This window comes from Heptranchias perlo, chromosome 19, assembly GCF_035084215.1.
Source record: "Heptranchias perlo isolate sHepPer1 chromosome 19, sHepPer1.hap1, whole genome shotgun sequence".
Classification (NCBI taxonomy): domain Eukaryota; kingdom Metazoa; phylum Chordata; class Chondrichthyes; order Hexanchiformes; family Hexanchidae; genus Heptranchias; species Heptranchias perlo.
In genome coordinates, this window is record NC_090343.1 from 30693520 (window position 1) to 30710254 (window position 16735).

The 16735-nt window shown below is 42.3% G+C and overlaps 1 protein-coding gene across 1 annotated transcript in view; it reads left to right on the forward strand.

Annotated features, from left to right (window-relative positions):
• Window positions 1-16735, forward strand: part of slc9a8 (solute carrier family 9 member 8) — an 84421-nt gene that overhangs the window by 14151 nt on the left and 53535 nt on the right. Inside the window, exon 5 of the mRNA XM_068000579.1 lies at window positions 7457-7540. Within this exon, the coding sequence (XP_067856680.1) occupies window positions 7457-7540 (84 nt within the window). The remainder of the gene's footprint in view (window positions 1-7456; window positions 7541-16735) is intronic.

Genomic DNA, 16735 nt, shown 5'->3' on the forward strand with positions numbered 1-16735 from the left:
GCAGTTTATATAAATTGTTTATATAAACAGATTTGTTGGTGTATGTTAGTACAAACTCTATAAATATTGAATTGAAGTTCCTTTAATTAAAACAAATGTTAACCACCTTAAAAACCAAAGGTCAGATACTGATGGACTCCTTTTATGCTTTCCTTTCTATTTCTTTCTCAAGGAAAAATGGATAGTAAAAGTTTTGTTTGAAGATCAACACTGTTGGGAGTACTATTTGTTATTTCATTTCTATTTGTTTAATCAATGCAAACAAAATATTGTTGCAGTGAGCAGCATAAAACTCCCTTGGGTCAGCAGGTCATATTAATGAAGTGCCTGAATGTGTAATGCATGTGATGTGCTATAGTACCTTTTTAGAAACGTTTATATGCTGATAAAATTACCTTTTTTTCATTTTTAAAAACTCAAACATTTTTAAATGAGTCACCTAAATTATTGCAGTGTTAAATAGTTGCAGTCTCAATCTTTCAAGTTTTGAGGAATTTTGAGGAGCTTTTTTCCCCCAGAAGGTTCTGTGCAAGATTTTTCTTTTTTTTTTAAAAAAAATTCTAACTCACTCGCTTTTACTGTAAAAGTCTTAAGTAATGGTGAGCTGGACATGATTGTGGGACATGTGGATCATGCATTGCACAGAATATTTCTCCCATGTGAGCCCTCACTTTATATGTACAATATTTGTTAATGTAGCATTGCCCAGGGATTAAACAGAACCCTTTGTTACTCATGTGGCCGTCTAGTGTTTCGATAACTGAAGAATAAACACTATCAGATTTTGTGACTTGGGCTATTAAATATGAATCAGATTTATTAAAAGAAAAGGTTAAACAATGGCATACGTGCAGTTGAGATTTCATTTTATTACAGAACATTTAACTTTCACTTCCTTGGATATTCAAAATTAACATAAGACACTTGGCTAAATCTTGACATTAAACCTAAACTAGTGTCCCTAACAGAACACTGAGGTTTTGCCTAACTGCCCCCCCCCCCCCCCCTCTGCCGTCTCAGCTTGGGATATACCTGCCATATACCCTTTCAAGTTCAAAACTGGAAACAAAAGCAAAAAGTGTTGTCCATAGTTGAACCAAGCTTAGCAGATTTTAAAAATCGTGCTTCAAACTCCACCCAGATGTGAGACCCTAGCCTGGTTTTGCATAGGAACAATGCTTTATAAGTGACATTTTGGATACCAGCATCTTTGTGTCCTCTCCAAAAATGCAGAAAATAAATTAGAAGAAAAACACAAACAGCTGATGGTCTCTCCTATCATGCAATAACGAAATTTAAAGTAACCAGCCACATCTTGTATCAGTAATAAAAATAGCCTTTCTAATATATTCAAAGTTTTAGCCTGTAAAATGTGATTCAGATATGCTATTCATCAGTTGAAGAATGATCAAGAAAGAAGATTTGACATAGAAAATAGGAGCAGGAGTAGGCCATTTGGCCCTTCGGGCCTGCTCCGCCATTCAAAATGATCATGGCTGATCATCTAACTCAGTGCCCTGTTTCTGCTTTTTCCCCATATCCCTTGATCCCTTTAGCATTAAAAAATATATCTATCTCCTTCTTGAATACATCTAATGACTTGGCCTCCACTGCCTTCTGTGGTGGAGAATTCCACAGGTTCACCACCCTCTGAGTGAAGAAATTCTCCTCATCTTAGTTCTAAATTGCATACCCCGTATCCTGAGACTGGCCCCTGGTTCTGGACTCCCCAGCCATCGGGAACATCCTTCCTGCATCTAGTCTGTCTAGTCCTGTTAGAATTTTATATGTTTCGATGCGATCACCCCTCATTCTCCTAAACCCGAGTGAATATAGGCCTAGTCGACCCAATCTCTCCTCATACTTCAGTCCTGCCATCCCAGGAATCAGTCTGGTAAATCTTTGTTGCACTCCCTCCATGGCAAGGACATCCTTCCTCAGATAAGGAGACCAAAACTGTACACAATACTCCAGATGTGGTCTCACCAAGGCCCTGTATCACTGCAAGTAAGACATCCTTGCTCCTGTACTCAAATCCTCTTGCAATGAAGGCCAACATACCATTCGCCTTCCTAACTGCTTGCTGCACCTGAGTGCTCGCTTTCAGCGACTGGTGTACAAGGACACCCAGGTCTCGTTGCACCTCCCCTTTTCCCAATCTATCACCATTCAGATGATAATCTGCCTTTCTGTTTTTACAACCAAAGTGGATAACCTCACATTTATCCACGTTATACTGCATCTGCCATGTTCTTGCCCACTCACCCAACTTGTCGAAATCACATTGAAGCCTCTTTGCATCCTCCTCCACAGCTCACATTCCACCTCAGCTTTGTGTCGTCCGCAAACTTGGAAATGTTACATCTAGTTCCCTCATCCAAATCATTGATATATATTGTGAATAGCTGGGGCCCAAGCACTGATCCCTGCGGTACCCTACTAATCACTGCCTGCAACCCGGAAAAAGACCCGTTTATTCCTACTCTCTGTTTCCTGTCTGTCAACCAAGTCTCAATCCATGCCAGTATATTCCCCCCAATCCCATGTGCTTTAATTTTGCACACTAACTGTGTGGGACCTTATCAAAAGCCTTCTGAAAATCCAAATACACCACATCCACTGGTTCTGCCCTATCTATTCTACTAGTTACATCCTCAAAAAAAACTCCAGTAGATTTGTTGAGCATGATTTCCCTTTCATAAACCCATGCTGACTTTGTCCAATCCTGTTAATGCCCTCCAAGTGTTCTGTTATCACATCTTTTATAATAGACTCTAGCTTTTTCCCCACTACTGATGTTAGGCTAACTGGCCTGTAATTCCCTGTTTTTTCTCTCCCTCCTTTTTTAAATAGTGGGGTTACATTTGCCACCCTCCAATCTATAGGAACTGTTCCAGAGTCTATAGAATTTTGGAAGATGATCAATAATGCATCCACTATTTGCAGGGCCATCTCCTTTAGTACTCTGGGATGTAGATTATCAGGCCCTGGGGATTTGTCAGCCTTCAGCCCCATTAATTTCCCAAGCACTTTTTTTTTTACTAATACTGGTTTCCTTCAGTTCCTCCCTCTCACTAGACCCTTGGTTCCCTAACATTTCTGGCAGGTTATTTGTGTCCTCCTTTGTGAAGACAGAACCAAAGTATGTGTTTAATTGTTCTGCCATTTCTTTGTTCCCCATTATAATTTCCCCCATTTCTGACTGTAAGGGACCTACATTTGTCTTCACTAATCTTTTTCTCTTGATATATTTATAGAAGCTTTTACAGTCAGTTTTTATGTTCCCTGCTAGTTTACTCTCATACTCTATTTTTCCTCTCTTAATCAATCTTTGTCCTCCTTTGCTGAATTCTGAACTGTTCCCATTCCTCAGGCTTGCTGCTTTTTCTGGCAATTTTATATTCCTCGTCTTTGGATCTAATACTATCTCTAATTTCTTTTGTAAGCCCGGGTTGAGCCACCTTTCCTGTTTTATTTTTGCACCAGACAGGAATGAATAATTGTTGTCATTCCTGCACACGTTCCTGCACACATTGCCTATCCACTGTCATCCCCTTTAATAAAGCTTCCCAATCTATCATCGCCAACTCACACCTCATACTTTCGTAATTTCCTTTTATTTAGATTCAGGACCCTGGTTTCGGATTCAACTATTTCGCTCTCCATCTTAATGAGGAATTGTATCATGTTATGGTCGCTCTTCCCTAAGGGAACAAGATTGTTAATTAATCCTTTCTCATTGCACAATACTCAGCCTAGGATCGCCTGTTCTCTAGTTGGTTCCTCAACGTATTGGTCTAGAAAACCATCACGTACACACTCCAGGAATTCCTCCCCCACAGTATTATTGCTAATTTTGGTTTGACCAATCTATATGTAGATTAAAGTCACCCATGATTATCGTTGTACCCTTCTTTCATGCGTCTCTAATTTCCTGTTTCATGCCCTCCCCTACATCTCCATTACTGTTTGGGGGACTATAAGACAACCCCCACCAACATTTTCTGCCCCTTGGTGTTTCTTCGCTCCACCCATACAGATTCCACATCATGATTTTCCAAGCCAATCTCCTTCCTCACTATTGCATTGATTTCATCCTTTCCCTTTTTGCTTGTCCTTCCTAAATATTGAATACCCCTAGATGTTCAGTTCCCATCCTTGGTCACGCTGCAACCATGTCTCTGTAATCGCAACTATATCATAACCATTAATATCTATCTGCCCTGTTAATTCATCTACCGTATTGCGAATGCTCCGTGCATTAAGACACATTCTCTTTTTAAGATTGCTAGTCATCTTAGTTTTATTTTGCACTATGGTCTATTTGTTTTTCACCCTTGTTTTCTCTTCCTTCCACTATTGCTTCTTCCCTTTCTGTTTTTTGTTTCTATCCTTGTTTTCCCCCTCCTCTGTCTCCCTGCTCAAGTTCCCATCCCCCTGCCATTCTAGTTTAAACCTTCCCCAACAGCACTAGCAAACACCCCTGCGAGGGTGTAACCCGTCCCGCTTGTACAGGTCCCACCTTCCCAGAACCGGTCCCAATGTTCCGGGAATCTAAATCCCTCGCTCCTACACCATCCCTGCAGCCACGCATTCATCTGGTCTATTCTCCTGTTCCTATACTCACTGACCCGTGGCACTGGTAATAATCCTGAGATCACTACCTTTTGAGGTCCTGCTTTTTAATTTATCTCCTAACTCCTGAAATTCACCTTGCAGGACCTTATCCCTTTTTTTAAACCTATGTCGTTGGTACCAATATGGACCACGACTACTGGCTGTTCACCACCCTCCTCCAGAATGCCCTGCAGCTGCTCCTTGACCCTAGCACCAGGGAGGCAACATACCATCCTGGAGTCATGTTTGCGGCCGCAGAAACGCCTATCTGTTCCCCTTACAATTGGATCCCCTATCACTATCGCCCTGCCACTCTTATTCCTTCCCTCCTGTGCAGCAGAGCCACCTGTGGTGCCATGAACTTGGCTCTTGCTGCTTTCCCCTGATAAGCCATTTCCCCCAACAGTATCCAAAGCGGTATATCTGTTTGAGAGGGAGATGGCCCCAGGGGACTCCTGCTCTACCTGCCTTGTCCTTTTACTCTGCCTGGCGGTCACCCATTTCCTTTCTGCCTGCGTAATCTTTACCTGTGGTGTGACCACCTCACTGAACGTGCTATCCACGATCATCTCAGCATTGCGGATGCTCCACAGTGAATCCACCTGCAGCTCCAGCACTGAAATGCGGTTAGTCAGTAGCTGCAGCTGGACACTTCCTGCACATGTAGTCGCCAAAGACACTGGTAGCATCCATGACTTCCCACATAGTGCAGGAGGAGCATATCACGGGTGCGAGCTCTGCTGCCATGACTTGCCTTAGATTAAGCTTGTTCATTACTGCCTTTTAAGGAGTTTACTCCCTTAACATTCTCTAGATTAAGAGTAATTTAACTACACCAGGGACCTTAATTCACCAAAAAATATTACTTGCTATAAGAGCTGCAGACCTTCCCTTTCTTTTTACTTTAGTTACTGTAGCATAGTACTAATCAGGTGCTTCCCCTGTGTCTCGTCCCTTTCTGATTCCTGACGTCACTTCGAACTCTGTCGCAGCTCCCTCTGCTCTGATCCGCTCCTCTCAACTTGCATTTATGTAGCGCCTGGTTAAACTTTTGAAGACAGAGAAACTGCTTCTTAAATGTGACAAATGATCAGCTTTGCTGTCAAATATTTATCAGTATTTTCCAACCATAATCCTGTAATAGGCATTTGTCATAAAATTGTGCGTGTGCAAACATAAAATAACTACTAACCATAACGTTTTTTAAAAAAGCATGCTAAGGAAAGTTGTCCAGTAAACATCCGATCAACGTTTTGCTGTTTCAAGAGATTATGTACCTGCTACCATCATAAAAGATTTAATGAGTCAAAGCATCTAATTGGATTTCATTTCTGTGTCAAAAATGCCAACATTTTAAATCCCGTTCGTTTTATAACATCACTCACTGCGTATTATATATCTATCTGGAGAAAGGTAAAGGTAACTTCTGTGAGAGGTTGCTAACCTAATCTGAGATGATGCTTTAAATCTTAAATTGTCACATGCTGAGTGGCCAACAGTATTATTTTTAAATATCCCATCGCAATTGTACTTTAATCACAATACTTTTGTACATTTTCCCCTTCCTCTGTTCTGAAACTATTGAAAGTAGATAAATACCTGACTGTACTTCTGTGACATTTTGAAAAGAGCTGATTGTCCCCTCCCCACTCTAATTCCAACAATTAAAAAATTCATTGGCTGTAATTGGAATGCTGTTTCAGTATGCATGCAGAGTGTTCTGGTCTTCATGATTAAAAAGTGATGTAAGCAAAGAAGAAACAGAGTCCTGTCCACTCTTGCTGATCTAAAACTGGTGTTGATAATCTGCAGTAAAATTGGAATATAAGGGACAATTTTGCATTTATGGAGTGCCTTTAATGTAGAAAAACATCCCAAGGTACGAAGGGGGCAAAAAGAGCTACCTTCAGCCAGATTCTTTCAGCATTTACACATCCCCCTCCACAGTCCCCATAGCTTTTGTAAATGATAAACACAGTTATACCGAAATAATTCTTTTAAAGTTAGTGGACCAGGAGAAAAGTGGATTTTCAGTAGCTTCTGATAACCAGAGCTTCCTCTTATCCTGCTGTACATAGAACTGTAAGGCCATTGATCTTGAACCAGTGGGCACCTGCTGTTCATTAAACTTGCCTTTTTCTGTTCAATTTCCATGAGCTTTTGCACAGCGAGTTGCTGTAAGTGGGAGATGGAAACAGTGCGGCGCCCTCTACAGGGCATCTGGGACTTTTGTAAACGGGGCAAGCAACTGTGTATCTCCTTAACCAATCAGATTGAAGAATTGTTAATGAATGGTGCAGATTCTGAACCAGGAAGTGTAAGTTAGAAAACTGAATTCAATGTCAAATTAGGTACAGAAATCAAAATAAGAGGGAAAGAAAGATTGGATTGAGAGAGAGGAAAAAGAGGCAAAGAAAAAGTTTTTTAAAAATTAATTTTATTTTTAAAAAATCTCTGACAACACTTGAAAGCTGAAGGAATGAGACTCCACGCTTGCAAAGGTGCATTTTCAGTGCCAGAGAGGTTGTTTGGCAATAATTAAGACTTATCATGCCATTAAAAGAGTACTTAGACTGAAATGGACAAGCCCTAACTTTCAGTGGCGAGTTTACTTCATATCTACCATGCAAGTACAGGAACATTGTATTTGAATGGTGAGTCAGACAATGAGATGCCATTTTTGGGAAGCTGCCAGCAGAACGGTGCATCTCTGACAGCAAGTTCCGGATTTTCGCTTTTAACTTCGCATCTGCCCTCGCCTGAAGTTGTTCTATTTATGCACAAATTATTTTGACAGTAAATTCTGGCCCATTATATTTTTGATTGCTTTTCTTTGCAGGAAGAAGAAATGTTTCGACCAAACATGTTTTTTCTTTTATTACTTCCGCCCATTATATTTGAGTCTGGATACTCATTGCACAAGGTAAGTGAGGCAGTGAATGAAGTGGGGGATTGTAAGGACAAGATCATTTGGGGGTGGGGGGGGGGGGAGAAAAGTCAGGAAAGCAATAGTGATAGGGGATTCAATAGTTAGGGGAACAAACAGGCATTTCTGCGGCCGCAGACGTGACTCCAAGATGACATTGCCTCCCTGGTGCCAGGGTCAAGGATGTCACTGAGTGGCTGCAGAACATTCTGAAGGGGGAGGGTGAACAACCAGAGGTTGTGGTCCACATCAGTACCAACGACATAGGTAAAAAGATGGATAAGGTCCTGCAGGCAGAATTTAGGGAGCTAGGAAAAAGATTAAAGAACAGGACCTCAAAGGTAGTAATCTCAGGATTACTCCCGGTGCCACGCACTAGTGAGTATAGAAATAAGAGGATAGAGCAGATGAATGCATGGCTGGAGGGATGATGTTGGAGGGAGGGCTTTAGATTCCTGGGGCATTGGGACCAGTTCTGGGGGAGTTGGGACCTGTACAAGCCGGACGGGTTGCACTTCAACAGAGCTGGAACTGATGTCATCACGGGGAAGTTCCCTAGAGCTGTGGGGGAGGGTTTAAACTAACTTGGCAGGGGGGTGGGCACCAGGGATGCAGCATTAGAAAGGAGAAACTAGGTGCACAAAGGAGTGGGAGAAATAGATAGCACTAGAGTAAGAAGTAGTACAGTATTAAGTGGGGTCAGACTAAGTGAGAATACGAGAAGGTCTTAGATCGGCTTACAGTGCATGTGTAAACGCATGAAGCGTGGTAAACAAGGTTGGTGAGCTGCAGGTGCAAATAGCCACATGGGAATATGATGTTGTGGCAATAACTGAGACCTGGCTCAAAAAATGGCAGGATTGGGTACTAAATATCCCTGGATACAAGGTGTTCAGGAAAGATGGGGGATGGGGGATTGGGGGGATGATGGGGGATTGGGGGGATGATGGGGGATTGGGGGGGGGATGGGGGATTGGGGGGGGGATGGGGGATTGGGGGGGGGATGGGGGATTGGGGGGGGGATGGGGGATTGGGGGGGGGATGGGGGATTAAGGAGAATATTACCGTGCTGGAGAGAGAGGATGCCCTTGAAGGGTCAAGGACAGAATCTATTTGGTTATTGTTAAACAATAGAGGTGCCATTACACTACTGGGTGTATTCTATAGGCCACCAACTAGTGGAAGGATATTTGCAGAGAAATTACATGGAGGTGCAAGAACCATAGAGTAGTGATAATGGGAGACTTCAACTACCCTAATATAGACTGGGACAGCAATAGTGTAAACGGCAAAGAAGGGGAAGAATTTCTGAAGTGTGTTCAGGAGAACTTTTTTGATAGTATGTTTCCAGCCCAACGAGGAAGGAGGCATTGCCGGATCTGGTTCTGGGGAATGAGGTAGAGCAAGTGTCAGTGGGGCAACATTTAGGGAACGGATGGGGAACGAGTATAAGGTTTAGTTTAACTACGGCAAAGGACACACTGCAATCTAGAGTAAAAATACCTAATTGGAGGAGGGCCAATTTCAGTGGGTTGAGAACGGATCTGGCCCAAGTAAATTGGATTCAAAGGTTGGCAGGCAAAACTCTAATCGAACAATGGATGGCCTTTAAAGAAGTAGTGGTTCGGGTACAGTCTAGATACATTCCCATGAGGGGGAAAGGTAGGACAACCAAAACCAGACTTTCCTGGATGACGAAAGAGATACAGCAAGATGAAGCAGAAAAAGGGGGCGTATGACAGATATCAGGTTGTTAGTACAAGTGAGAACCAGGCTGTGTATAGAAAGTTCAGAGGGGAAGTTAAAAAGGAAATAAGAGGAGCAAAGAGAGAGAGTATGAGAATAGACTAGCAGCTAACATAAAAGGGAATCCGAAAGTCTTCTGTTGGCATACAAATAGTAAACGGATAGTAAGAGGAGGGATGTGGCCAAAAGGGAGATATACGCATGGAGGCAGAGGTACTAAATGAGTACTTTGCATTTGTGTTTATCAAGAGAGAAGATACGGCCAAAGCTGTAGTAGAAGAGGAGGTAGTTGAGATGCTGTATGGGATAAAAATTGATAGAGGAGGTACTAGAAAGGCTGGCTGTACTTGAAATACATAAGTCACCAGGTCCGGATGGGATGCATCAAAGGTTGCTGAGGGAAGTAAGGGTGGGAATGGCGGAAGTACAAGCCACAATCTTCCAGTCCTCCTTAGACATAGGGATGGTGCCGAAGGACTGGAGAATTGCAAATGTTACACCTTTATTGAAAACAGGATGTAAAGATAAACCCAGCAACCACAGGTCAGTCAGTTTAACCTCGGTGATGGAGATGCTTTTAGAAACAATAATCCAGGACAAAAATAATAGTCACTTGGACAAGTGTGGATTAAGGGAAAGCCAGCATGGATTTGTTGAAAGCAAATTGTGTTTGACTAACTTGATTGAATTTTTTGATGAGGTAACAGAGAGGATTGTTAAGGGCAATGCAGTTGATGTGTATATGGACTTCCAAAAGACGTTTGATAAAGTGCCACATAATAGGCTTGTCAGTAAAAATTGAAGTCCACAAAATAAAAGGGGCAGTGGCAACATGGATACGAAATTGTCTAAGTAATATGAAACAGAAGGTAGGGTGAATGACTTTTTCAGACTGGAGGAAGGTATGCAGTGGTGTTCCCCAGGGGTCAGTACTGGGATCACTGCTTTTCTTGATACATATTAATGACTTGGACCTGGGTGTTCAGGGCACAATTTCAAAGTTTGCAGATGACACAAAACTTGGAAGTGTAGTGAACAGTGAGGAGGATAATGATAGACTTCAAGAGGACATAGACAGTCTGATGGAATGGGCAGATACGTGGCAGATGAAATTTAACGCTAAGAAGTGTGGGTTATACATTTTGGTAGGAAGAACAAGGAGAGGCAGTATAAATTGAAAGGTACAACTCTAAAGGGGGTGCAGGAACAGAGAGACCTGGGGGTATTAGTACACAGGTTGTTGAAGGTGGTAGGATAGGTTGAGAAAGCAATTAAGGAAACTTGAGGGATCCTGGGCTTTATAAATCGAGGCATAGAGTACAAAAGCGAGGATGTTATGTTGAACCTTTTATAAAACACTGGTTTAGCCACAATTGGAATATTTGTCCAATTCTGGGCACCGCACTTTAGGAAGGATGTGAAGGCTTTAGAGAGGGTGCAGAAAAGATTTACTAGAATGGTTCCAGGGATGAGGGAACTCAGTTGCGTGGATAGACTGGAAAAGCTGGGATTATTCTCCTTAGAGCAGAGAAGGTTGAGAGGGGATTTGATAGAGGTGTGCAAAATCATGAAGGGCCTAGAAATAAAGAAAAACTGTTCCCATTGGTGGAAGGGTTGCGAACCAGAAGACACAGGTTTAAGGTGATTGACAAAGGAACCATAGGCGCATGAGGAAAATTTTTTTTACACAGCGAGTGGTTAGGATCTGGAATGCACTGCCTGAAAGGGTGGTGGAAGCAGGGTCAATTGTGGCTTTCCAAAAGGAATTAGATAGGTACCAGAAGGAGAAAAAATTGCAGGGCTACGGGGAAAGAGCGGGGGAGTGGAACGAGCTAGCTCTTGCAGAGAGCCGGTGCAGGCTCAATGGGCCGAATGGCCTCTTGTGTCATAAGCATTCTATGATTCTACCCTATCGATTCCTTTCAAAATCCTAAAATACTCAATCAAATTACCCTTTAACCTTCTATATTCCAAGAAATACAAGCCTAGTTTAAATAATCTCTCCTCATAATCTAACCCTTGGAGCCCTGGTAACATTCTGGTGAATCTGCACTGCACTCCTTCTAAGGCCAATATATCATTTCTAAGGTGCGGTGCCCAGAACTACACAGTACTCCAGATGTGGTCTAACCAGGGCTTTGTACAGCTTTAGCAAATTTTCCTCCCCTTTTTATATTCTAGCCTTCTAGTTACAAAGGCTGATGTTCCATTTGCCTTTTTGATTACTTTTTGTACCTGACTACTACATTTTAGTGATCTGTGTACATGGACCTCCACTGTTTTTGGATTTTCACCATTTAAAAAATGCTCCGATCTATCCTTTTTCGGTCCAAAATCACCCTTCCCTGCCTTGAAATCCATCTACCACAGTTTTGCCACCCACTTAATCTCTGTGTCTCTTTGTAATTTTATACTCCCATCTACACTACTGACTATGCTGCCAACCTTTGTGTCATTGGTAAACTTGGATATGTGACTGTGTCTATTGTGTTATTTAAGTCATTAATAAATATAGTGAATAGTTGAGGCCCCAGCACAGACCCTTGTGGGACACCACTAGTCACTTCCTTCCAATTGAAGTACATACCTGTTAGCCATACTCTTCTTCCACCTACCCAATCTCCTAACCAGTTCAATAATTTGCCTTTAATTTTAGCTAGTAGTCTCTTATGTGGAACCTTATTGAATGCCTTCTGAAGTCCATATAAACTACACCCATAGACATTCCCCTGCCTACTACTTTAGTTCCTCAAAAAATTCAGTCCGGTTCGTTGACCTACCCTATACAAATCCATGTTGGCTCTCTAATCAGCTCCGATGTCTCAAGTGCTCAGTCACCTTTCCTTAATTATAGATTCCAATAACTCGCCCACAACAGATGTTAGACTAAAAGGTCTATAATTTCCTGATTTCTCTCTCTCACCTTTCTTAAATAATGGAGTTACATTTGCAATTTTCCAATCTAAAGGGACAATTCTTGAATCGAGAGAGTTTTGGAAGATTATGGGTAAACAAATTTGAAAATGTTTTCTTGATCTACTGATTCCTTTTATATATTTAACATAATTTTACAACAGGTTTAAAAGGCGAAGGTAATTTTGGGGGGAAAGTACTGTGAATGTTTAATATTTAGCCTTAGATCAATGTGTTCTCTTTCCCGCTCCCCCCCCATATAATTAAATCTGAAAATCTTGACAAGCACATCTGCTTATCTGTTTCAAATGTAGTACTGCCAAGACTCTACAGAGAGCCTTCAATTTATGATTGCATTTAGATTTAATTTGCAGATAAAAATACACTGGGCACAGCTCAGAGTTAGTATTTAATTCTGGGCTAAATAATTTTGAATGTTATCCCGTGCTTCCCATGAGCAGATTTCATCCTTCATAATCAGAAAGTTCAATTTTAACTAACTCTATTCTTGCAGTGATAACACAGCTGGGTCTAACAATTAACCCAATTGTGGTGAGTTGGTTACTAAATTTCATGTAACCTTGTACTACCAGCTGAAGCACTTTGGTTAGTGAAATATCCCTGCACAGATCAGACTTGTACGGTTTAAAACTCTAAATTATTTCTTCATAAATTGTAAACAAAGATGCATATATGAAGTACAGTATGTAGCATTTTGTGAAACAGTCTGTTAGGGGTTCTTTTACCCTTTTTAAAGTACTCTGCAGAACTTGAAAACAGACCTCTAGTTTTAAAAAGTTCCTTCACAATATAGATTTTGGGAGTGGTTGTGATTTGGGCTTTACCAGCAATGAATCCAAACTGCAGGAAATTGTGCACTGGAATTAACTGCTACAACTTAATCTATTTGGGTAAATTGAAATAATTAATAATACAAATTAAGTAATACAAAAGTTGAAGAGCTAGGCCATACTCTAAGTACAAAGTGACATTGCCATTCTTGCAACAGAGATAAGTCCTCTTGCTGAACCCATGACGCTCTAATTTTCATCAATAGAAAATGTAATTTTAATAATGTGAACAGTCTAATATGCACTATTCCTGCAAAGTCTTTCAATTTCTTGGTGACTTCCTTATAGAGTGCATAAAGCCTGTTTGGAAATGAAGTTCTCCTTTCTAATAGACTCAGGTTGAGAAATGAACTGCAGACACTGTTTTGCATTGTTTACTGTTCTTTTTGAAGTTGGGATTGTAAATCAAGAATGAACAAATCAATGTAACAGGTGGAGGCTCTTAACATTGCTCTGATTAAAATACAATATTGTAATGTATCACTAGCCAGCAGCAACATCAGTCAGTAGGGATCAACATAGCAATCCTGAACTCTGGGAATGCACTGGCAGTGTTGCTGGGGCTCAACTTAAAGACAATACATTGGATGAAATATGCCCACATATTTTAAGATAGATATATTCTACATTCCCCATCACTTCAAGTGTAAAACCTCGAAAGTGACAGGGCAGCAGGGAGCTGGCAGTCTTTCCTGGACCGGTTTCCAACCCTATTCTGCTGGAGTTGCATTGAAGAACTAGTGTAACTCCAATGCAAAATCCTGACTATGGTGTTCCAATTGTAATAAGGAGTTTATGGAAGGTGGAGGATAGGAGGCTAGCAAGGAGGACATTAGAGAAATTGGGTATGGGGATGACAAAAGTTGGATAAGGGTTTCAGCAACAGTGTAAGTGTGGTGAGAGCAGAGGTGGGCATTGTTGCAGAGCCATTGGTCTTCCCAATATTCAGTTGGGAAATTGTAGAGGTAGAGCTAGTTGTCACCAACATGCATCTGGAAGCTATCTTGTTTCTGAAGATGCCATTGAGGGTTAGATGAGAAAGAGGAGGGAACCAACATTAGATTCTTGAGTAACACTCAAGATGATGGGCTGGGAAGTAAATTCATTTGCCAGAGGTGTGCTGCATTCGAACAGGTAGGACCTACAGCATGTGAGGGCAATCCCACAAAGATGGACCACAGAGGAGAGGCGATGTGGGAGGATGATGTGGACAACCATATCTAATGCTGTGGAGAGGCTGAGTAGGACAAGGGGGTACAATACACCATGGTCACAGTCACAGAGGATGTCACTTGTGACTTTGGCCAGAGTGGTCTTAGTACTATGAGCAGAGCAGAAGCCAAACTGAAGGCATTTGAGCAGAAAGATTGGGAAGAGTTGGGCACAGAATTGGGAGGCTATAACACATTTGGTCTTCTTGGAAAGGAAAGGGAGTTCAGAAATGGGGTAGTAATTGTAGAGGATGATGGATCCAGGTAGGCTTTTTGAGGAAGGTGTGATGGTGAATACGAAAGGAGGGGGTGGCTCCTAAACTGAGAGCAATTTAAAATATTGGTGAGTGTCTGGGCCAGGAGGGGGAGTTGAATGATAAGGAGTTGAGTAGGAAGGGATCAAGGAAGCTGGAGGTGATCACAATCATTTAACCACTTTTGGACAGTGAAGAAAAAAATGACTGACTATTTCAGTTGAAAGGGATACTTGATACTGTAAAAACATCAGAACAGCAATGCATGTTAGTTTCATAGGTCATTTTTTAATAAAATGGAAAGTAGACTTTTTCCTCCCAAAGTTGGGAAATGTGATATCCGAGTGTTGAAAATTCAGGCGTACCTAAAAATGAGGTGCCAACCTGGTGAAGCGACAACTCAGGACTACGTGCATGCTAAACAGCGGAAGCAACATGCTATAGACAGAGCTAAGCGATTCCACAACCAACGGATCAGATCAAAGCTCTGCAGTCCTGCCACATCCAGTCGTGAATGGTGGTGGACAATTAAACAACTAACGGGAGGAGGAGGCTCTGCAAACATCCCCATTCTCAATGATGGCGGAGTCCAGCACGTGAGTGCAAAAGACAAGGCTGAAGCGTTTGCAACCATCTTCAGCCAGAAGTGCCGAGTGGATAATCCATCTCAGCCTCCTCCCGATATCCCCACCATCACGGAAGCCAGTCTTCGGCCAATTCGATTCACTCCACGTGATATCAAGAAACGGCTGAGTGCACTGGATACAGCAAAGGCTATGGGCCCCGACAACATCCCAGCTGTAGTGCTGAAGACTTGTGCTCCAGAACTAGCTGCGCCTCTAGCCAAGCTGTTCCAGTACAGCTACAACACTGGCATCCACCCGACAATGTGGAAAATTGCCCAGGTATGTCCTGTCCACAAAAAGCAGGACAAATCCAATCCGGCCAATTACCGCCCCATCAGTCTACTCTCAATCATCAGCAAAGTGATGGAAGGTGTCGTCGACAGTGCTATCAAGCGGCACTTACTCACCAATAACCTGCTCACCGATGCTCAGTTTGGGTTCCGCCAGGACCACTCTGCTCCAGACCTCATTACAGCCTTGGTCCAAACATGGACAAAAGAGCTGAATTCCAGAGGTGAGGTGAGAGTGACTGCCCTTGACATCAAGGCAGCATTTGACCGAGTGTGGCACCAAGGAGCCCTAGTAAAATTGAAGTCAATGGGAATCAGGGGGAAAACTCTCCAGTGGCTGGAGTCATACCTAGCACAAAGGTTTGCTAGCACTGTTGGGGGGGGGTTTAAACTAACTTGACAGGAGGATGGGATACAGAGTGGAGCTACAATAGGGGGTGATGTGCAGCCAAATATAGAGAAAAAAACAAGTCAGCTTGGAAGACAGGGCAAATATGTAAGGGCAAGGCTGGATGGCATCTATTTTAATGCAAGGAGTCTTGCGAATAAGGTGGATGAACTGAAGGTGTTGAGCACATGGGAGTATGATATTGTTGCTGTCACAGAGACATGGTTGAGGGAGGGGCAAGACTGGCAGCTCAATATTCCGGGGTACAGAATCTTCAGGCGAGACAGAGGGGGAGGTATAAGAGGAGGGGGGGTCGCAATATTAATTAAAGAATCAATTACTGCCATAAGGAGGGATGATATATTAGCAGGTTCCTCTAATGAGGCCATATGGGTGGAGCTTAAAAACAAAAAGGGGGCAAGCACTTTGATGGGAGTGTACTATAGGCCCCCAAACAGGCAGGGGGAGATAGAGGAACAGATATGTAGGCAAATCTCAGAAAATTGTGCAAATAATAGGGTAATAATAGTGGGGGATTTCAACTTCCCCAATATTAACTGGGATACTCAGTGTAAAAGGCTTAGAGGGTACAAAATTCTTAACGTGCATCCAGGAGAGCTTTTTGAGCCAGCATGTAGAAAGTCCTACAAGAGAGGGGGCGGTACTGGACCTAATTCTAGGGAATGTGGCCGGCCAAGTGGAAGAAGTGCTAGTAGGTGAGCACTTTGGTGACAGTGACCATAATTTGGTGAGATTTAAGGTGGTCATGGAAAAGGACAGGGAGGGGCCGGAAATAAAGGTTCTAAATTGGGGGAAGGCCGATTTTAATAGGATAAGGCAGGATCTGGCCAAAATGGACTGGGATCAGCTGCTTGTAGGAAAATCCGCATCGGAGCAATGGGAGTCTTTCAGA